The following is a 23,285-nucleotide window of genomic DNA, read 5'->3' on the forward strand; positions in this document are numbered from 1 at the left end:
TTAGTGCAGCCATTGTGGAAGATAGTGTGGCAATTCCTCAAGGATCTAGAAATAGAAATACCACTTGACCCAGCAACCATTACTGGGTATATATCCAAAGGATTATAAATCGTTCTGTTATAAAGACACATGCACATGTGTCTTTGTGTTCATTGTGGCACTGTTTACAATAGCGAACACTTGGAACCAACCCAAATGCCCATCAAGGATAGACTGGATAAAGAAAATGTGGCACATATATGCTATGGAATACTATGCAGCCATAAAAAAAGATGAGTTCACATCCTTTGCAGGAACATGGATGAAGCTGGAAACCATCATTCTCAGCAAACTGACACAATAACAGAAAATCAAACACTGCATGTTCTTACTCCTAAGTGGGTGTTGAACAATGAGAACACATGGACACAGGGAGGAGAACATCATACACTGGGGTTGGTTGAGGGGTGGGGTACTAGGGGATCAGGTGGTGGGGAGGTTGGGGAGGGATAACATTAGGAGAAATACCTAATGTAGATGACAGGGGGATGGAGGCAGCAAACCACCATGGCATGTATATACCTATGCAACAATCCTATAGAATCTGCACATGTACCCCAGAAAAAGTATAATAAAAAAAAAAAGAGTTCAAATCCTATTCACTATCCTCTCCTAGCATTGCACATATAATAACAAAGAGACAAGGTTTGTATATTTTGTGCAAAATGTATTATGCTACCAAAACACAAGATTATTTGTGCTATTATCTGATCACATAAAATGAAAATATTTTGTACATTATAATAGATATGATAGAAATAAACCTGGTTAAAATATTGTTTTTGTATAATTCTTGAAATACACATTTTAGTTTTACCCCAAAGAAACCAAGGTTTCACTTTTATCTCTTTTGAGTACTCATAAGTAACAGGAAACTTTTAAAAATTAAATTACTATAAGCACGATTGAGGTAGTTTTCATTTTTCCTAAGCATTTATCACTTTCATATTTGGTTTTAATGGTCCAAGTAAAATGAAAAATGGGCAAATAACATTCCACCTTAATCATTATCAGCAAGATATTACTTTGAGATTGCTTTTAAATGCCAAAAATTATTTTTTGTTACAATGTTATAACCACAAATTTTAGTTATTTTAGTGATGAAGTAAGGGACACATTTTTGGGGGGAAAATAAAATATATTTCTGTTTCTCTGGAGAAAAGCAAATATGATTTAACAGGAATATATTAGGATATAAAGTGAATTACACAATTTTAGATACAGAAAGAACTTTAGAAATCATCTTAATGCTGTTGGGATTATTGATTACTATGAAAATTAGATAAAATCTATGAACTCTGTCTCTTAAAAATGTACATAAACACAAAAATTCTTAATCTGGGGTCTTTCAATTAGTTCACTGAATGGTTATTAGAAGTCTATATTTCTCCTGAATTTCTATGCAAATATGTGTGTGTGTTTGTATGTGTGTGTGCATGTGTGTGCATGGTGAACAACTATTTTATTTACCCTCCAAAGTCTACTCTTTTCACGCCTGCTTTTTGATCATTTTTGAAAAATAAATAATGCAATGGCATTTATACTGTTTATTTTCTTACATGTAAAGTCAGAAATCCTATAATTGGAGAGGTTGATAATATGTACTAAATGTGTTGTTAAATGAATTGGATTATTGAATAATACTGTATTTTTTCCCCAATCGTGATTTTTTTTTTTTGAGACAGGGTCTCACACTGTCACCCAGGCTGGAGTGCAGTGGTGCAATCACAGTTTACTGTAGACTTGACCTCCTGGGGTCAAGCAATCTTCCCACTTTAGCCCCCAAGTAGCTGGAATTACAGGTGCATGCCGCCACATCCAGCTAATTTTTTGTTTTTGTAAAGATAGGGTCTCACTATGTTGCCAGGCTGGTCTCAAACTCCTGCCTCAAGGGAGCCTCCCTTATCAGCCTCCCAAAGTGCTAGGATTAGAGGTGTGAGCTTCTATCATGAATTTTAACAAAGCAGACTCTCACTGTCCTGGCAGCTTAATGACTTGCTCAGCAGTCAATCACACTGTTCAAGACATATGTGTATTGCACCTACTCATAAAAATGGGACATTTGTAAAATATTTAAGTAGCAAAAAATATAGCTTGAATTGCAATGTACTTCATTTATGTAAAGACTCCCAGTGAAGGTTATTTTTTCTTGAGTACTCACCTTCTCAGTGATGCTTTTACACACACATAGATTGTCCTCACACCCTAGATTCCCAGGTATAATCTCTTGAGGCTGATACTTGGCATGACATGTCATTCATATAAAATGCCTACAGTCACATCACACATGTTTTTTCAACCCTTACACTCTTAATCACTTTGCTGTGCACCTGCTGCAATGCAACCTGTCAATTTGGCAGGAAACAGGGATAGGAAATCTCCATGCTGCCTTATTGTCCACTAAGCAAGCATTTTAACTTGGCATATTAAGTATCAGTAGGGGAGACGAGTGTAGTCAAGAAGCATTGATATTCTGTTTTCATATAAGAGTAAATTTATGATGAGAATTTGGAGCTTTCCACAAAAGCAGTTCATTGAAAATGTGAATAACATCTATAACATGTGCACATGTACTCATGTGCAATCTGGTGAACAGGCACAAAGCCTTAATTATATAGGTACTCCTGTACCAAGATGAAGTGAAAACAGCATGCTACCATTCAGTCTGTTTAAAATTTTGTTAGTCTTCTAACTCTACTGTAATTAGTAGGCTGGAGACTTGTATTATGCCAGCCCCGGAAAAATAGCACTCCAGTAACTCAATGTTTGCTGGGCATATATCATTAACTAATGTTTAAAATTCTCCAAACACACCAGTCATGCCAGTATGCCTCTGAACATGTGGTTTCTTACCCTTGAAATTCCCTTTTCATTTATTTGACACCAGAACTCTTTATTCATTGAGGAGGAAGAAAGTATCACCCACTCTGCTTAAATTTCCCTTTTTCCGTATGTTTCCTTCCAAGCAGAATGGCGTGCATGAATATTATAATTTAAAAGCTAGTAGTTTCTTTAGATGTTGTTGTGAGAATGAAATGGTGTGACTTAAATAAAATTCCCAGTGACTTAAATAAAAGTGTCAGGAATGTAGGTATGATGGAAAGTACCTGGCATATTATAAGCTTCCCAGATTTCATTTTATTCAAAATGTAATTAAATATACCTAAATACCATGACTAATATATGTTCAAAAGCACTAAATTGGCAAAGGCATATTATTCCACATAATCCTAAATATATATCCTTGTACTTTACTATAAAAAGATATATACACACAGACAGACAGACACACACACACACACACACAGAGAGAGAGAGAGAGAGAGAGGGAGAGAGAGAGGGAGAGAGGGAGACAGACAGACAGAGTTTTAGTTTCATTCATTACATATAACTAAGTTAAATAGAGTAATGCAAACCATTACATCCATAGCCACTATTAGGGCATTTCATACATAAAATCCTCAACCGATTCCTTAATCACTGGATTTAATTGTACTATGGGTTAAGAAAAAATGTGTAGAGAAGAAATGGATGAAAATTATATTCATTTGTTCTCACTGTGAGGAGATCGGGGATGCCCAACTGCAAGAAAAGTCAATACAAACTCCCAGACAATGCTTTCAAAATAGCATCTTTAATGAATGACTGGAGTTATAAAGGTCACTGAGTTCTCCAAACTCACCAAACAAGGTATCACAGAATCAAACAGAAGCTACCATACCTTTAATTAGATACTAAGAATTCAAGGAGCAATTTCAGAATGTTTATCAGAGAAGCCTGAAGCTACATGAAGAGAGAGAGAGAGAGAGAGAGAGAGAGAGAGAGAGAGAGAGAGAGAGAGAGAGAGAGTGTGTGTGTGTGTGTGTGTGTGTGTGTGTGTGCATGAATCATTTGGTTTTTTTTTTTTTCACATTACACTGTAATGTTTCCCTGGGTAAATGATGAGTGGCTATGATCCCTGTCTCCTTGAATTTAGCTTAGCTTCAGCAGTTACTAACACTAGGCCTGCTACATAATCATATTTCAATAAGTAAATCTCTGTTGGATGAACAAAGGTATAATACAAAATTTAGTATGTTTAAATTTAAATCTGAATCTACTTCAGTGACATGCTTTAAATTTGAGTTTTCAACTTGCCAAAAATGGCAACTGAAGGAGCCTATCTCCATTCAAGTAGACCGTCATTATGTGAGTCAGACAGTTTGAATCCCTGGCTCTGTCCCCTACTTTCTGCATAATCCTGAGGAAGGTATTTAACCTCATGGAGCCTTCTGTAAAATGGGGAAATAAAGGACCATTTTCACGTGGTGGATGTGACTCTTAAATCTGGCCATATACGTAAAGTGTTTATAGTAATGCCCATTCCCTAAAACTAGTTTACCAGTTAGTAGCTACTCTTATCACCATAATTAGCATCACAGATGTTAGAATATCTGCTTAATTTTAATAGCATGAGGTTTTTACCCATATTACTGATTCAAGTATGAAAATTTGTGAAATAATGGCTTCCAAAATGATAATCACAATGTTCACCATTTCATATTATAAGCTTTGAAGAACAACCCTGTAATTTCAAAAAGTATTTCCAGTTTAGGCCCCCGTATTTCTATATTCAAATATTAAAATAATCAAAAATAGCACTGGATATTTTTATTTTCTTAAAACAAGGTAGTATATTTCTTTTATGATTATTATTTTTTTGAGATGGAGTCTGGCTCTGTCGCCCAGGCTGGTGTGAGGTGACGCGATCTTGGCTCACTGAAACCTCCACCTCCTGGGTTAAAGTGATTCTCCTGCCTCAACCTCACAAGTAGCTGGGACTAAAGGCATGTGTCACCACACCTGGCTATTGTTAGTAAAGACAGGGTTTTGTATCTTTAGTACAGACAGGGTTTCGCCATGTTGGCCAGGCTGGTCTTGAACTTTTGACCCCAGGTGAACCACCTGCTTTGGCAGCCCAAAGTGCTGGGATTACAGCCGTAAGCCACTATGCCTGGCCAAGTTAGTGTATTTCTTAGCTCAAATGTGTGTTTCTAAGTTTTCAGCAGAAACATGTAGAGAGAAGATAATCTTCTGTCTCCTAACATTTAAGTTACTCACATTAAAAAAAAAAAAAATTTCATCCTTAATTTTTACCCTATGTGGCAAACTTTCACTGGCTACAGAACAAGAAAGAAACAACTTTTTGATGCCAGATGCTGAAGATCAATAGCTATTTCCCAAAGTTTATAGCATAATTAAAATGTGTAACAAGAATAATTTTCTCTTCAAACCCTAAGGCTAAGCCTAGAATTACTAAGTCAAAGTTACGTGGTGTAACATTTTTTATTATGTTTATGGATAATATAAAGGAGTTTATGGCTTTTACATGTAATTTGTTAAGTTAGAAACACTGAAGAGGAAATATCCTTTGCATCAGCAAAGCATCAATTGCTTAAAAACCTCTTTAAAGTGTATTTTGTAGAGGTAAATCTATATTTCTTTATGCTAGTTTTTGGTCACCTAAAACTTCAAACCGAAGGTTAATGGTCAAAACATTCTTGAATTTAGTAGAACCCATTTACTTTCAACTACTTGTTCAGAGCTTTATCACCTTCAATAAAAGTGTCAGGAATGTAGGTATGATGGAAATATCATAAGAGTGTGAGGGTAGGTAGGATAAGAGGAATCATGATGCACCAAAATAGAAAGCACTATGTTGTACATAAAGCTACATAAATTTTTTGTAAAATACAGCATCTACAGAAAAGTAGATACATCAGCTATAAAATGGACTGTGAATAAAATATTTTCTTAGTAATAAAATTTAAGTCACTAATTTTTACATATGGATATAAGTGGTTAATATTTAAAGTATTCTTCTTGAAAATTCTATTTTTATTTTTTTAAAAAAGTAGCTCTTTTAAAGTGGACACCTGTAACATATAATGGTCAAGAAACAATTGATTCAGATACTCCTTGATTTAAATCCTAGCTCTGCTCCTTAGTGGCATTTAGTAAATGCCTAACTGTGTCTATTTTTTTTCATTATTTTTGATGATAATAATAACACAATAACACAAACCCTGATCTCAATCACAAATTATCCGAATGTCTTGAAATATTTCAGTGGGTAAACATTGATACCAACCTTATTTTGCCTTTTTCAAATAGAGTCAAATGAAAGTGGGTCCTCAACATTTCAGTCTCACAGTTCTATCACATTCATACTATATTGTCAGTGGTATACATGGATACTTTCCTACTATTACACAGAATATACCGCTATAAAGATTTACAGGCAGTGGAGCCTGGGTGTTCCATTGTTTTTCAAAGGCTGGATGGGTTGGTAATAAAATGTACTTTCTCTTCTAGTTCTTTTATAGTCCAGTGGCATACAATCTAAAGATAACTAGCTGAAGTAAGATTTTGGGGGTAGTATCACATGATGAAGATTAAATATTCCAGAATAACAATTTCTACCTAAAATGCAAACATGCCAGTAACACATATGCACACATGCTTACACACTCATATACACAGACTCGCACAAACTCACTCACATCTCTGTGAAAACTGACTTCATAATTAGCCTGCATTTTTTTTTTTTAGATGGAGTTTTGCTCTTGTTGCCCAGGCTGGAGTGCAATCTTGGCTCACTGCAACCTCCGCCTCCCAGGTTCAAGTGATTTTCTTGCCTCAGCCTCTCAAGTAGCTGGGAATCCAGGCATGAGCCACCACACCCAACTAATTTTGTATTTTTAGTAGAGACAGGGTTTCACCATGTTAGCCTAGGCTGGTCTCAAACTCCTGACCTCAGGTGATCCACTGCCTTAGCCTCCCGAAGTGCATTTTTTTCCTGTCACATTCACAGACACTATTTCTTGACTAACTTCACTGCAGCTGCGGCTAGCCAATCTTTTAATTTATCTTTCATGGATTCAATACTCCACATATAGCTCCACCTTAACTCTTAGCCAAATAAACACATCCTTTGCTTCAAAGATCCATCTTGCAAGAGCTCATTACTCACTCTGTAATCCAGCAAATTTGTCATTACATTCACACACCTATTTTTCCTTCCAGAAAGATAAATCTGCATTTCTGCTCTTTAAAGTTACTCTAGTAATCCCAGTCCTCATCTTCTTCAGACATACCCCTTTTATTTGAGCACTTTCATTCTTTCCTTCACTGAAATTCACTTTCCATTTGTGAAAAGGGAAAATTACATTTATCTCAAAGAACTGCTGTGTTGTAACTACCTCTTTTTCCCAACTCTCCTTTCTCCCACTTCCAAAGTATGGTCATTTCCCAGGGCTTTATGATAACATTTCTACTGTTGTAAGCTTCTTAAAGTTATACTCTATAATTTCATCTTCTCCTTTCACCTCATTCCCAGTGATTCTCCAGTTGTATTCTTTCTCATTTACCACCTTAGTTCCAGGCTTAACTCACCAAATCCTTGTTGTTTGACTGTTCTTTCCTTTCATCATAGAAATTCCCACCATGAATTCCTCTGAAAACTCTGTCATCTTTGTCTTCTCTCTCTCTCATGGATGCATCTCAGTTTCTTTTATTTCTGCTCAGACTTTATACTCCATCATCATTCTTTTTGTCTTCTTCCTCTACCAACCATCTTTGTATAATCCCACCTATTCACAATGTCATACACCATTTATGCCTTAATAAGTTCTAAAGCTTTATTTCCATCCTAGTTCTCTCTCTCTCCTAAGGTCTAGTCTCAATTTTATGATTTAAGTCCTAGACATTTTCATCAAAATATACAATTACAGTTTAGAATAATTGTTTTAAAGCAATCTCATTATATTCCTATTCCCTAAACAGTTCCCCAGCCAACATTCTCTAAATCAGTTAAGTGTCCTATTCTCTCTGTCATCCAAGCAAGAAATTAAGTTTTCACAATCTCTTCCTCCTTCCTCATTCAATACAAGCAAACACCAATTTAGTCTCAAGTGTCTCCCCAATTTTTTTTCAAATCCCACCATAATCACATGAATTCAGCTTATCATCACTATGATGATAGATAACAATTAGGATGAGGTTTAAAATTAAAATTGTGGTGGTGATGATTGTGGTAACGGGAATATGAAGTGTTAACTATGTGCCATGAACTGCTCCACGTGTTTGGCATATTTATGTTTTTTATTTTTGCAATTACCCAATAAGGAGCTTATGCCTAATATATACAAATATAAATAAGCATATCGCTATATTTCCCAAAGAACTGAGAATTCATCAAAGGCAGGAGCTATATCCTCCATATCTAAAACAATCATGTAAAATAAATCATACTAAATGAATACATTAGTATTTAGATACCTCACTGTTATCACAAATGCAATTTATCCAAAGGTAAACGCATTATATTTCTCCTTCTTCCAAAATAACCTATTTTACCCCTCACAATTTTTCTAGATGTAATTATATTAGATGCACAGCCATCCATCAAATTTAATACTTTAGCATTATGTCTGAATCCTCTCAAATTAGCCTCCTGTTACTAACAAGAACCAACCCTTTGACTCTTTCATGAGCTTGTCTCCTTAAATTCTGCTGCTCTAAGTTTCATTTGTTAGATTAGCTGCCTGCCTTTTCATTCTTAGATTATCTGAGAGCACATCTAGGCAATCCAACCAGAGTCACTGTAACACAGAACTAGAGAAAATGAGGAGGAACAAATTATCTAATTTTGAATAACAATGCACTCTTTCCAATCTCATAAAGAGACTCTATGTCAACTATTACTCTTCTTGAAAACAGATCTTTCAATTTGAGACAATTTTTATTTGCTAGTGGTAATTTTAGTTAAAGCTTCTTGTTTTATTTTGTTTTGTACTGATCATGTTAAATGCTGCTACTTTATGCTAAACTAATTTTCACATTAGAATAAATGTAAATTGCATAGACACATAGGAATATGACTGTGCATTTTATGCTTGTTTTTTCAGAGCATATTAAACTTATGAGAAGATAGTATATGTTAGCTATGGATCTACACACTGGAAATACAGCAATAAACAAGTCAGCTATGGCCTTTCATCTCAGGAAGAGAACATTTTATTGCAGTGAAATAGGCAATAAACAAATATACCAAAAAATGGCTTATGGTGATATATTAAAAGAATTAAAAATCACACATTAAGACAGAGACTGGCTAGTTTCATTCTGGAGGCTGGAGATGATATTTAATCTGATAACTGAATGACAAGAAGGAACATAACATAGGAAGTTCAGCAGAAACAACCAAAACATGTAGGTGTTAATAGGGGATCAGCTTGCTGTGTTTCTTGGAAGAAAGAAGAAGGCCAACACTGTGAGATTCAAATAAGCTTAGTAAGTTTCTGCCGTAAATTAGTACTCAATTTACTAGTACTTTCCCCTTTTTTTATTTTCGTGATTATGAAGATAATTTGTTGATTAAGTAATCGATTTAGTTAAATGCATCTTACATAGACTCCTTTTCCAGAACATTCTGTTACCTACATACCAACGTTATTGCAGATTATGTTACTAAGCAACACAAGATATTTTGACACATATAATTTAGTAATTACTGAGTATTTTATATAAATATAGAAAATATATGAGTTTTCTAATCTGGAAAATAAAATGATGCCCCAAAGAAATTTGTATAGGTCAAATGTAAACTGGGAAATATATAAAATATAATCCCAAAACTGATCAGAAATCAGAGTCAAGAATAAACACATTAATATTTTCTTACTATGTTTTTTTTTCCCCAAATTCCTATTTACCTATATAAAAAATAACTTTTGGGCAATGTCATGACTTCATTGCCTCTGAAGGTTATAAAGTCGTTATTATCAATGCCCATATGCTCTTCTTTATTCTTATTCTCTATTCTCCTCTTCCCCAAATCTGCCATAATGACTGCACTGAACCTTTCATCAACCAAAATGAATGCAAAACGCCTATATAAAATTCAATAGGAACTCTGGGACAGACACTTGAGTAGGCTTATAAGATATATATAGAAGCTTAATTTTCAAAAGAATCTATTTTTATTCTGAAGTTTTAACAGTGTAAATATGTAAATCATGTAAATAAATAGATCTTATGCAATCTATATTTTTAATTATCCTATTTTTCTTTCTATTATCAGATTTACTATAGGTTTGGAATTTTTCTGCAGAAATGTTTTTCTGACAAATACATGGCAGCATGGTGCATATATGAGCTTTAGGAGCTCAAAAGAAAATCATCTATGTAAATATTCTTAGATGAGTTATATAATACTATTTTTCTTCTCTCTCTAACTCTTTTCATTTTAATGCTCAGTGTTTTGTAATAAAAATGCTCTCTTCTAGTTAGGCCTGTCTCTTATCATCTATAGAAATGATTTCAATTTCTGTCATCACGTCTATCAAGAAATTCATGCATCTGTTGAATGACTGGTACGTTTCTATAAAATTTGAACACTATAAATGTGAAAACAATTTATTATTTTCTTTTGGCTCCTAGGAAGCTGGAAATCAAATCTATGACCTATTTGATAGTTCTTCAGCATGTTCTGGCATACATTTTGTGTACAAATTTTAACTGTTATATTGTCTTAACCTTATTCCTATTCTATTAACTTATTTATTGCCTATTGCAAAGTAGAGAATTTTGAAAAATCCGCTTTGTTTCTAAAGAGAGGAGAAAATAAAGAAAGTAAATACATAAATAGCAAAAATAAAGCAAATAAATACATAAATTTCCATGCTTTGTCTCTGCTGTTCTTTTCACCAGCAAAGGCTTTTTTTCTTCTGGCCACTTATTCTAATTTATCAAAACTGCCAGGGAAAGTTCAAATCCTATCTCCTCTATGAAACCCTCTATAAATCTAGATTCCTCTATAATTTCTTATTTAAACCCCTGTGTTACAACAATAACAAAAATCAGCAAGAATGGAAGCAACATCTACCTTTTGAGGCAGTGTATTTCTCCATCTCTGAAAGGTCCCTCCAAGAAATGTGGATGTGATGGAAAAATTTTCAAGATTTATCAATAGTTTAATGGAAGATAGACTGGTCTATGATTACAGTGAAGGTCATAAAGAAAGAGGACGATAAAGTAGAATAATCCTCCATTCCTCTCTTCTTCTCATGACCTGTTTTCAAAGGAGCTTACTTTTGAGAGAACAAAGATATCAAGAGATAGAATGAATTTCAACAGTTTAATCAGATCTCAAAATGAATCTTTCACTGAAGTTTCAAGTCACACGGCAAAGTTGATTGTATCGTTTAACAAGCGTACACGCGCACCTTTTGCATGTTCATTATAAACTGCATTAAATTTAGCAGTTCACTTTTCAAAGTATTTCTCTTTTGACTTTTTTAGTCATTAGAATTTTATAACTTTTTTTTAAGTACACAATATACAACCTGCATTATACTAATCATGAGTTTAAAGAGACAGGTAAATTACTTTTCAGTATAAATTATAGAAAGCATTTATAAAAGAGCCTTCCAAAGTGTTCAACTATGCAGATGGTTAAACATATCTATCAGCAGAGCAAAAAACAGCATTGTCAAATAAAACTATTTACACATATTTTTTCTGAAGTGTAGTTAGAAGCTCAAGGGATCAACTGAAGCTCAATGCCCTTTTGTGTATTGTCATCCTAGTAACATTTTCTTTTAAATCTTTGCAGTAGCCTGTTATTCCATCACTTACATATCAAGTCTAATACTTTCTAATAATAAATCAAATACATGTTTGGTTAATAGTCCTCCCCAAAAAAACTATGATACAAAGAAAGTTGGCTTATTGTCCTACCCAATTAGCTAAATTTTTTTAACTCCTTCCAAAATCCAGAGACTAGTATATAAAGTAATAATTATGCTTATATTTCCAATCTTCAGATTATTACTGCATCTTTTGCTCAATTGCTTTAAGAAAAAGAAAAATTCAAAGACAGATTCAAACTTTTAAAAAGGTGAAAAAGTTTTTATTGCATCATTAATAATAATGTTTAAACAATCAAGTCATCCTGGAAGTATGTGTCACCTTTTATTCAAGAAGATTTTACAGTGACTTTAATTGAAATGTGAAATATTTCCCTTTGAAACAATTTTGGTACCATAAAATATTATTTACATCAAGAGGGATTAAACGGTGCCTTTCAGACCATCTACAAGTCCAGAAACAAACTCTCTATTTCAAAGTGTTTGAGAATTGGCTTTTCCTTCAGTAGCCGGTTTTAACTAAGTACCATGACATTAACCACCCTTATCTCATGTTCTATTCGAGTACACTGCTTACCATCTTATTTCTAATTAAGTAAAGATTCTATTTCCATTTAGAAAGACAAAGAAAAAAACAGCTTCTAAACTCAATTATGTTGATTTCATTAACTATTTCTTATATTTTACTTCAGATTTCATTTCCTAATCTCTTTTGCCTGCTCCAAAGTCTGTCTCTTGTACCTGGAAAAAGTACCCATCTTCACATGCATATTTTCCCAACTCACTCATTTAGGTCAGACTCACCTGGGATTTCATGCCCTGACATTTTCAACAACTTTATTTGCTCCAAATTTGCTTGATCTTGTTCTGAGATTACAAGACTTTCCCAGCAGATTCTGGACGTTTGAACTCCAAGATGCCCTATTACCTCAAAATCTAAATGTCAACTCTGAAATTCTTCAGGCCTTCAAGTGTTTGAACCTATCACTAAGGGCTAGTGAAAGCCTTCCCCATGAAACACAGGTCCAACAAGAGCTTCTTGCACTTCTGTTAATTGAAAATGCTATTAAAGTTCTATAGGCTGGGAAGGAAGAGTCACAAACTGGTTAGTCCTCTTCGTGGCATCAGAAAGATTTCAAGGCACTCACAGGCATGGTTTATGATGATGAATACAGAGAAATTTTTCCCACCACAGAAAGAAAACATGCACACCAAACCAGTGTAACAGGTTGGAGTATAAAGTACTACTTCCCTTAGGCTGCAACTTGGAAGTATAGACACTAAGGTTCCTCCTGCCTAGAGTTTTTTTTTTTTTCTTTTACTTATTTTAAATAGAATTAGTACCATTTCTAAACAATGACTCTATTATGAAAAAATATTCCATACAAGTGCCGATGAACTTACAAGCCGACTTCTCCTAGTCGTAATGAAAATTTGTGCTCTTGCTGCAGTTCCCTTTGGGTTCCATGTTTTCCTTGTTCCCTTCCATGTCTAGCTGGATTGTAGAGTTAAGTTGATGCTTATGAAATAAAGACTAATTAACAATTGTCAAAACAAAGAAAGAAAGAAAATTAACTAAGTGTCTTAAAAGCTTATGTAACTTTTGTTTAGTGAAGAGAAAACCCGAGCCTGGATGGACAGTTTTCATAACCTCACTGAATACTCAATAATGCTTTCAAGACCATAAATATAGAAATTAAAAGATGCCAATATGGAAAACATTAATAAGACTGCTTTCTCCATTAGAAATATGAAAGGTAAATTACTCTAGAAAGTAATGCACCAAATTCTTCTGTAAAACTGCAGCTTTTGGGCAGCAGACTAGAGATAGGAGTTCTGGCAATGGCTTCTGTGAAACCAAAAACAATATTCCTAGCTTCATAGGATCTCTGTTACTTTAAAAACACTGGACTTGAGACTCTCAAAGCTATCCTCTAGCTTGAAAATGTTAATTTTCTGTAGATTATTTTTTCCTAACTCTGACAGCCAAATTCTCCTTCAGTGGGTTGAAGAGTTCTGTCCTCCTGCTGATTGCTATCTAGAGGTAGCTGTGCATCCCTCAGGCCCAGCCAACTCTTCTGTACTTAGAACATTTTCCCCAGAGTTCTACTGTTTTGTAGCCTTTAGAGCAGGGGTTTCCTAGAGCTAGAGAACAAAGAAGAACTGAGGTAGGAAGAAGAGCTATTATTAGAAATGCTCAAAACATCCAAGCAGCTGGTAGGCAGCAGGAGCACCAAGTGTATTGAACAGCCAGGGAGAGGCTTAACTCAAAGATGCCTCCTCTTACAAGACTGTCCCAGCATTAAATTCAGAAATACTTTTTATTCCATTAATCTCAAAGGCCAATTAGTATATTATATTCTTTACAAAGAGGAAGGTGGTCCTGAATATATGTTGACTAAAGATGAAAGGGAGAGAAAAAATATGTTACAAGCTCATGGGAACTGGATTCCTGAGGCAGGAGGAGCTCAGCAGGTGAGGTACATTGCTGGATGGAGGACCTACCCTACCTGCTAATAAGAATCCTGGGAGGAGGATATCCTTCCTGGCAGAGAAGAACCAAGAAGCCCTAATATGTTTAAGGGTGGCCTCTGAAGAAACTTTAGCCTAAGGCATATTACAGGTAGTTCCCTTCCAGGAAGGGAGCTGTCACCCTCCCATCTCCCAGCCGTGTCCCTGTACTCCTGTTACAGACTGACAGAGTGATAGAGTGCCACTTAGTGGTGTGTGTGAGTTTGCAGACATTATGCAAGAAAAATGATCCTTTCCTTCCCAAATAACAATGCTTAGAAAGCTCTTACCCCTATTCCTTATGCCATATTATTTGTACAACTTTACTCATATTTGCAAAGTTTAGGAAAAAAATTCTAGCATTCTATTCTACCCTAGATAATTTATTTTATGAATCTTGTGAACATTATGAACCTTCATGTATGATATCTTTACACAATTCTCTGCTGGGGTTACTTTGTCATTGGAACTGAAAGGAAAAGATTGCTTTTATGTTTGAAAATATAATTTAAATATGTTCACATAGCTCAACATAACCTTAGAATAACTTCACTTTTATTCAGGAAAAAAAATGGGTTATCCATACTACCAGAAACATTAAATGTTGATGGCATATTGGCTCCACTAACCAAGGCACATGTAACTAGCTCTTTGGGAATATGATTAGGTCGGAGATGTACAGAAAATGGCACTACAGTGAATAATCATTGACAATGTCTATGGCTAAGGCTTTCAAACTGTAACTAGAGATCATTCAGTGAATCCAGAAAATCTAGATGCATGGCCTCAGAAAATCATTATTCAAAGCACATGACGGAGTTCCAACAATATCTACATGATAATATATTATCCTTGAAGTCAAAACATGTATGTTACCACATGTTTAACATACAAAACATCCTATTTTAATATTTCCACTAAAGAACATCCAATTGTAAGTGGAGTTGACAATCAGTATTATGTGAAAAAAACCTTAGAATTTTTATAAATGCCATTAAGTCAAAGGTGAAATTAAACATTAGAAAATAACATTTTCAGCCAGGAGTGGTGGCTCACACCTGTAATCCCAGCACTTTGGGAGGCCGAGGCGGGCAGATCACAAGGTCAGGACTTGAAGACCAGACTGGCCAACGTGGTAAAACCCTGTCTCTAATAAAAAATACAAAAAGTAGCTGGGCATGGTGGCTCGTGCCTGTAATCCCACCTACTTGGGAGGCTGAGGTAGGAGAATTGCTTGAACCGGGACTCAGGAGGCACAGGGGAGCCAAGATCATGCCACCGCACTCCATCCTGGGCTACAGATTGAGACTCCATCTCAAAAGCAACAACAATAAAAAAAAAAAAAATAAGAAAATAACATTTTCATTCACTTGGGTCATTCTGAAACTCAATTTCAGATATTGGACAAGGTATAACACACTGAATAATGTTAAGGCACTGCATTGCCTTCATAATGTAAAGAAAACCAGAAATGAAACCAACAACTAACTACCTTCAGTTCTTTTTATACGTCACTTGATTAAGAATCTTAAGACTCTTGATGCAAATATGACTGATAGGGAAGCATATCAATACTCTAAGAAAATAGATCTGAAATATTTGTAGACCTACCAAGGATACATTTAAACACCAATAAGACAAGAAGAGAATGCATTTTTTATTAAAAAGTTCTGAGTATACAAAGGAAAACACCCTAGTTACAACTGATTCGCAAGTGCTCCCCAACTACAAAAGACTTACAGATTAGGCATGTTGTTCTTGAACTTAAAGCACACTAAATTATTTACTATAGGACTTGTGTTAAATTTTGTGTATGGTTTTCTGATTAATAATTCTGAAAGTAATTGTATTTTCATACATATATATGGATAGGGGAAAGGGAAGGCTACCCTTACCCAGTGAAACATATACATTACCAAAAACATACATAACAGTACCAGAGAATAAGAAGCAAAGACAAAATCTATACACAATCTGGGATTCAATTAAAAAATATTACCCACGATCCTAACACAAAGAGGGATAATGAGCGAAGTGGAAAGAGGCCTGGTTACTCCTTAGTTTATTTTGATTCTGAATACAGGTAATGCACCCACACAACCTAGGACAGGCTATTTAGGTGGTTGCTAAACAGTAATATACATTTTATGTAAAACCATCATCATGTGAACAACTGGAAGAACCTAGATGCTTCCTATACACCTTTCCAAGGAAAAATAACAGAGACAAATAAGGAATATGTTATAATCTTGTATATAATACCATTTGTCCATAAGACATATACAAATAAATTATTCCCATTATGCTAAATGAGCCTTTTACCTTACTGTTTTTCTTTTATAGAATTTATTACATGACTTTTAAAATTAATCTTTTAAATTAAAAATGCTTTATAGTAGCATTTTACACAGTATTTCAAGAAAGATTTTTAGGAAATATGCAGAGATTAAGAAAATGATTCTGGGATTCTCAAGCAGGCTACATGGATAAAAAACTAACAAAATAAAAGAAAAATACAGTCTTTTAACTATAAAACAGGTGATATATTTTTAGGACCATGCAGGTCCATGCCATCTCACGGTATTCTAGAAGTCTATAACAAATATGCATTAGGCACAATGTCTACTTTCTTTTCTTTCTTTAAGAAAGAACTTTTCTTAATCAAAAATGTGAAATGTGAGTCACCTTGAATTTGAATCTGCTTTTGTCAACAAGCCTCTAACCAGAGATACCTAGTGCAGCCAATGTCAACAAAGTCAATCCTTTCAAAGGACAAAGGTATCCGATTAAGCAACACCTGCAAAATAAACCACACCCTACTAAATGATAGGCTCTCCCCTGACCCCCTGTTTTCTACCTTTAAAAAAAGTGGTTATATTAATTACAAGGAAACTTAGCTGGTAAACCCCAGAGATGTTAAACTTAATTAGCAATAAACATTCCACAGGTAGAGACAAAAATCAAGATTCTGCTAATGTTGGAAAAGGTCCAGAGTGAAAATGCACTGGAAGTTGGTTATACCATTTCTTCAAAATTATATTGGGAATTAAGGATAAAGCTCTCCATACCCTCCACCAAATTTGTGATTCTGGGTTGCCTGAGCCTTAGTAAACAACCGAGAAAACACGCTTCCTCTGATTCAACAATCTCCACCTCTTTTCTCACCCACAAAAAAAAAATCTTTAAAACAGGGCTAAAACACCTGAACACACACATGCAGGGATGTGTGTGTGCACACACACAAACACAAACTTTGTAATCAACGCTGCTTAAGTTTCTGATTGGGAACATTTCATAGGCTGTTGGTACTTACCTTGCAAAGATGTGTTAGGTAAACTTGCTTCATTCTCTCCCATTTTATTATTTCTTTTTAAAGAGGGCCAAGCAGTTTCAGGTCCTGTCACTTACCCTGCTAGCTTTGTGACCTTCTGACTTTCAACTGTAGTATTGTAACAGTATACTGCCTGCTTTCTTCTGTGAATAATTACCATTCTGCTTCCTGAGTTACATGGGCTTGCAAGACCTGTTTTACTATGAAGTGAGATCATATCTTTTGATCCACTGTGTGGCTATTAAAGTGTATTTCACAAAACACTGCTTTGTTTTGGTTTTGATATTAATTTTTAATTCTCTACTTTCACTTTAGTCCAGAAACGTATTTATATTTTCCCCTAAAAGAGCATTGATATTACCAGTACTCCATGTTTCACGGCCAGAGTTTGCTTTCTTTGTTTTTGAGTGTTTCTAATCTACTTTTCCTAAAGAAATAAAATTTAAAGTATATTATACAAAATTTACTTTTTAAAACCATAGGGAAATAAGGAACAGCATGGGAGTCAGTTTCATGCAGCAGTGTTTTGGAGTATCTCTAATACTTGCTGTGTGACTATAAGCAAAGATAGGTTTTAGAGTATCTCTAATACTTACTGTGTGACTATAAGAATATAACTTCTTTGAGACTCAGTTTCCTAAACTGTAAAATGGAATAATATCTGGTATATATGAAGTATATATGATTAGTATGAAGACTGAAAACAACAATGTATGACTGTGCTAAACACTGTGAATAATGAACAATAAACAAATCAAATTTCTAATTTTCCTCTTCCTTTTCCTCCTTCTTCCTTCTCTCCCTCCTCTGTTCTTCTGATGAGTGGAAAGAATGCTGAAGTGGAGCACTGATGTCCCAGACCATGTACTGACATCAGTTATGCTACTTATTAACTGAGAGACATTAAAAAAACCTAATCTTGAAGTGCCTCAAGGTCCTCATTTGTAAAAGGAGACTCGTGATATTTGCATTGCCTTTTTAATAGAAACATGGTGAATATTAACTTAGATTAACTGTTGTGCCTCCACAAAAATAATTTCCAACAAACAAGAGCAACAAATGGGAGATGTATCTTTAAATATTCATTTGTATGTGAGAAAGGAAAGATACACAAAATTAAGGCAATTTATTTAAGCTTTGTCCCCCATAAGGCATCCAAAATAAATAACAATCTCCACTTTCTTCCCTCTAGAATTCCTTAAGTTTGGTTGACATTAGACCAGTAAATAAATAAATATGTATTTACATTTATATATGTTAATATTTTACAAATTTTGTATTATATAATATATTGATAATAATTATGTATTACATATCAAACATATATAATATATAAAAATATATTTTTATTAGTCTAACTACAACTAATATATATATTGGCTGTAATTATACATATATATATGAAGCTCAAGCTCCTTTCTTTATAGGTCTTTGCTTTTCAATTTGAAAAAAATCTATATATTAATACTATGTATGGTAGTTTACTAATGCAGTAATTGATTATATACATTATGTAAAGAACATAAATGGCAAACAGCTATAGAAATTTTCCTCAAAAGTATTAGAAATAAAGCCAAACATGACATTTAAAAAATCTGATCACAATTGGGAGTTGTCTCTCTCATTTATTACCTCTCTGGGTCTCAGTTTCTTCATCTGTAATATGAGACAGCTGGACCACTGAAAACCCATTCTATCTTTATAATGCCAGAAGCCTCTGATTTAATATGTGGGTTGTGGTTTGTTCCAGAATAAATAACCCTTTGCCTAGAGCAATTGCATTCTGTAATATATATATACCATGCTACATACTTTACCAAGAGTAACCTGAAATTGAATGTTTGCCAATAAAACACTGCAATCATCACATTCTTACTTCCTCTTAAAAGGACCAACACACATATCATTCCTCACTCATTATGACAAACTTGAAAATATATTTACAGATCTGCCTCAAGCACTAAAATTAGTCAATAACAGTTATAAAGCACCCATTATCTATGAGCTGAATTATAACATGTGGTAAATTACAATGAAAGTAGAATAGAGAAGTCCTATTCTTAAACAATAACCAAAAAAAAACATAAAAATATAAACACCAGAAAGGTCAAAAGTTTGTAACTTCACAGAAAGTAACATAAATACTCAGTATAACTGAATCAGTTGCAATACTAATGAAGTGTCATGCACATACATATTTTCTTTCCCCTTTCTGGGCCTTTGTGCATGCCTGAAATTTCTTCCAGGACATTTTTTTAAACATACCTGGTGAGTTTTGCACATGCATAGAAAACTTCTCCTCCCTTTTGCTTAATTCATATGCGGAAATTCTTCTTGAATTCAGTCTGAGTTGAGGTGCCTTCAATGTGCTCCCAGATGCCCCTTAACAATTCTAAACTTTTCCTTTTCACCATGGCTCTTATCACATTATACTGCTGGAAGAGTAGTCCCCCTTATCCTCATTCCCAGACCCTTAGTAGATGCTTGAACCACATATAGTACCAAACCCAAATGACATCAATCGGAACACATTTGTGTTCATATCTTCCACCAACAAATTTAATGCCTTTTCCATCTTAACTAAGCAATTATCACACACTGTGGCTGTAACTTTTGCAGTTGGAGGTGTGACAGCTAAACTAGCATAGATTTCTCTTTTTTTCTTCACAATTTTACAAGTAGAAGATATGTTCCCACAGTAGATCTGGGAATCCTCAACATAATTTTTTCTTTCCTTATTAAGTCAAAAGTTTTGGCCGGGCAGGGTGGCTCATGCCTGTAATCCCAGCACTTTGGGAGGACAAGGCAGGCGGATCATGAGGTCAGGAGTTCAACACCAGTATGGCCAATATGGTGAAACCTCGTCTCTACTAAAAATACAAAAATAAGCCATGTGTCGTGGCACGCGCCTGTAGTCCCAGCTACTCAGGAACCTGAGGCAAAAGAATCACTTGAACCCACGAGATGGAGGTTGCAGTGAGCGGAGATCATGCCACTGCACTCCAGCCTGGGCAACAAAGCATGATTCCATCTAAAAAAGAAAATCTCTGATCTTTTCACTTAAAGAAAGCACTTTGCAGCTTCTCTCTGTCTATCTGAATTGCCAGCATCATGACTCTTGCATTTTGGGACAATTATTAAGTAACATAAGAGTTGAACACATGCACTGAAATACCATGAAAGTCCCTCTGATAACTGATATGGATCCTAAGTGACTAACAGACATTCTACAATGTAGATAAACTGAAGAGAGGATGATTCACATTGTGGGCAGGATGGAATGAGATCTCATCATGCCAGCCACTCAGATCGATGTACAATTTTACAATTTTTAATTGTTTCTAAAATTTTCCATTTAATACTCTTGGACCACAGTGATTATTAACAACAAATTGTGGAAAGCAAATGTGTGGATTAGGGAAGACTACTGTACTTCTCAATTATTTCTCAGACTAAATACAGTAGCTCACACCTGTAATCCCAGCACTTTGGGAGGTTGAGGCGGGAGGATCACTTAAGCTCAAAAGTTCAAGACCATCCTGGTCAACATAGCAAAAGCCTGTCTATACAATACAAAAATTAGCTGGGGATGATGGTGTGTGCCTGTAGTACAGCTACTCAAGAGACTAAGGTGGGAGAATTGCTTAAGTCCAGAAGTTTGCGGCTGCAGTGAGCTATGATCACACCACTGCACTCCAGCCTGAGTGACAGAGTGAGAATCTTTCACACTATCTCTCTCTCTTACTTCTCTCTCTCTCTCTATATATATATGCATTCCTCTCTCTCTCTCTCTCTATATATATATATATGCATGTGTGTGTATATATAGAGATTATATATATATAATTTTATACACACACACACACACACACACACACACACAATTTCTCTCCTTGCAATCTGTTATGCCAAAGACACTTTAAGTATTCATCATGTTCTTGGCCCCTAGCCCAGTTCCTAGCACACATTCAGCCTTCAATGAATTTTGTAAAAATGAATAAATTTACTATCATCAGAAAGGGTGAATAAAAGAGTCTCAAAGTAAAGAGACACAGATAAGAAAAGAGATTGCTTGATCATATAGTAGTTCTGTTTTTCATATTTTGAAGAATCTCCATAGTGTTTTCCATAGTGACTATAATAATTTATATTCCCGATAACAGTTTATCAGGGTTACCCATTCTCCACATTCTTACCAGCATCCATTATTGCCAATCTCTCTGATAAAAACCATTTTACCTGGGTTGAGAGGATATATCATTGTGGCTTTGATTTGCATTTTTCTGATGATTAGTGATGATGAGAATTTTTTCATATATCTGCTGGCCATTTTCATGTCTTCTTTTGCAAAATGCCTATTAAAATTTTTTGCTCATTTTTAAATCAGATTTTTTTATTGCTATGCAGTTGTTAGAGCTCTTTATATATTTTAGTTATTAATCGTCAGATGAATAGCTTCTAAATATTTTCTCTCATTCTATGGGTGGGCTGTCTCTTCATTTTGTAGACTGTTTTCTTTGCTCTGCAGAAGGTTCTTAATTTGATGTGATCCCATTTGTCTATTTTTGCTTTGGTTGCCTCTGCTTTTGAGGCTTTACTCAAGAAACTTTTGCCCAGATCCATTTCCTAGAGCGTTTTCCAAAATTTTCGTTTTGCAATTTTATGGTTTCAGGTCTTAGATATAAGGTTTTTTTTTGTGTTTTTTTTTTTTTCTGGAGTCTCACTCCGTCACACAGGCTAGAGTGCAGTGGCATGATCTCAGGGCTCACTACAGCCTCTGCCTCCTAGATTCAAGCAATTCTCCTGCCTCAGTCTTCCAAGTTGCTGGGACTACAGGCGTGCACCACCACATCTGGCTATTTTTTTTTTTTTTTGTATTTTTAGTAAAAATGTAGTTTCACCATGTTGGCCAGGATTGTTCTCAATCTTCTGACCTCATGATTCACCCTCCTCAGCCTTCCAAACTTCTGAGATTACAGGAGTGAGCCACCATGCCTGGCCAGATGTAAGTCTTTAATTAATTTTGATTTGCTTTTGTACATGATGAGAGATAAGAGTCTAGTTTAATTTTTCTGCATATAGATATCCAGTTTCCCCAGCACCATTCACTGAAGAAACTGTCTTTTCCCCAATTTGGCACGTTTGTGAAAATCAGTTCATGGTGTTCCTATGGAGTTATTTCTGGGTTTTGTTTATTCTGTTGCATTGTCTATGTATCCATTTTTATGCCAGTACCATGCTGTTACTGTAGCCTTCTGGTATAATTTGAAGTAAGGTAATCCTATGACTCCAGCTTTGTTCTTTCTGATCAGGATAGCTTTGGGTGTTCTCAGCCTTCTGTAGTTCTATATAAATTTTGGAATATTGTTTCCATATTTGTGAAGAATTTCATAGGTATTTTCATACGATTGCATTAAATCTGTAGATTGCTTTGGGTAATATAGACATTTTAACCATGTTGATTCTTCCAATCTATGAACATGGAATATCTTCCCATGTTTCTGTGTCCTCTTCAATTTCTTTCATCAATGTTTTATAGTTTTTATTATAGAGGTATTTCACTTCTTTGGTTAAGTTTATTCCAAGGTATTTAATTTTATCTATAGCTATGGTAAATAGGATTACTTTTCTGGTTTCTTTTTAGATAGTTCATTGTTGACATATAGAAATGCCCATCAATGATAGACTGGATAAAGAAAATGTGGCACATACAC

At 34.8% G+C, this 23,285-nt stretch overlaps 1 protein-coding gene across 7 annotated transcripts in view; it reads right to left on the reverse strand.

The window, feature by feature from the left end:
• NAALADL2 (N-acetylated alpha-linked acidic dipeptidase like 2) overlaps positions 1 to 23,285 on the reverse strand; it is a 1,216,540-nt gene that overhangs the window by 914,814 nt on the left and 278,441 nt on the right. For 3 of the 7 annotated variants that reach the window (XM_064378627.1, XM_064378620.1, XM_064378619.1), the window contains exon 1: positions 17,554 to 17,876. The exons of 3 other annotated variants lie outside the window; for them this stretch is intronic. In XM_064378627.1, coding sequence (XP_064234697.1) covers positions 17,554 to 17,596 — 43 coding nt within the window. In that variant the 5' untranslated portion in view covers positions 17,597 to 17,876. Of the gene's footprint in view, positions 1 to 17,553; positions 17,877 to 23,285 lie in introns of those variants that run through there. One more of the 7 variants, XM_064378625.1, reaches the window with a different exon arrangement.

The sequence above is a fragment of the Aotus nancymaae genome, unplaced genomic scaffold, assembly GCF_030222135.1.
Source record: "Aotus nancymaae isolate 86718 unplaced genomic scaffold, 86718_ANA_hifiasm-v0.15.2.pri h1tg000019l, whole genome shotgun sequence".
Classification (NCBI taxonomy): Eukaryota; Metazoa; Chordata; class Mammalia; order Primates; family Aotidae; genus Aotus; species Aotus nancymaae.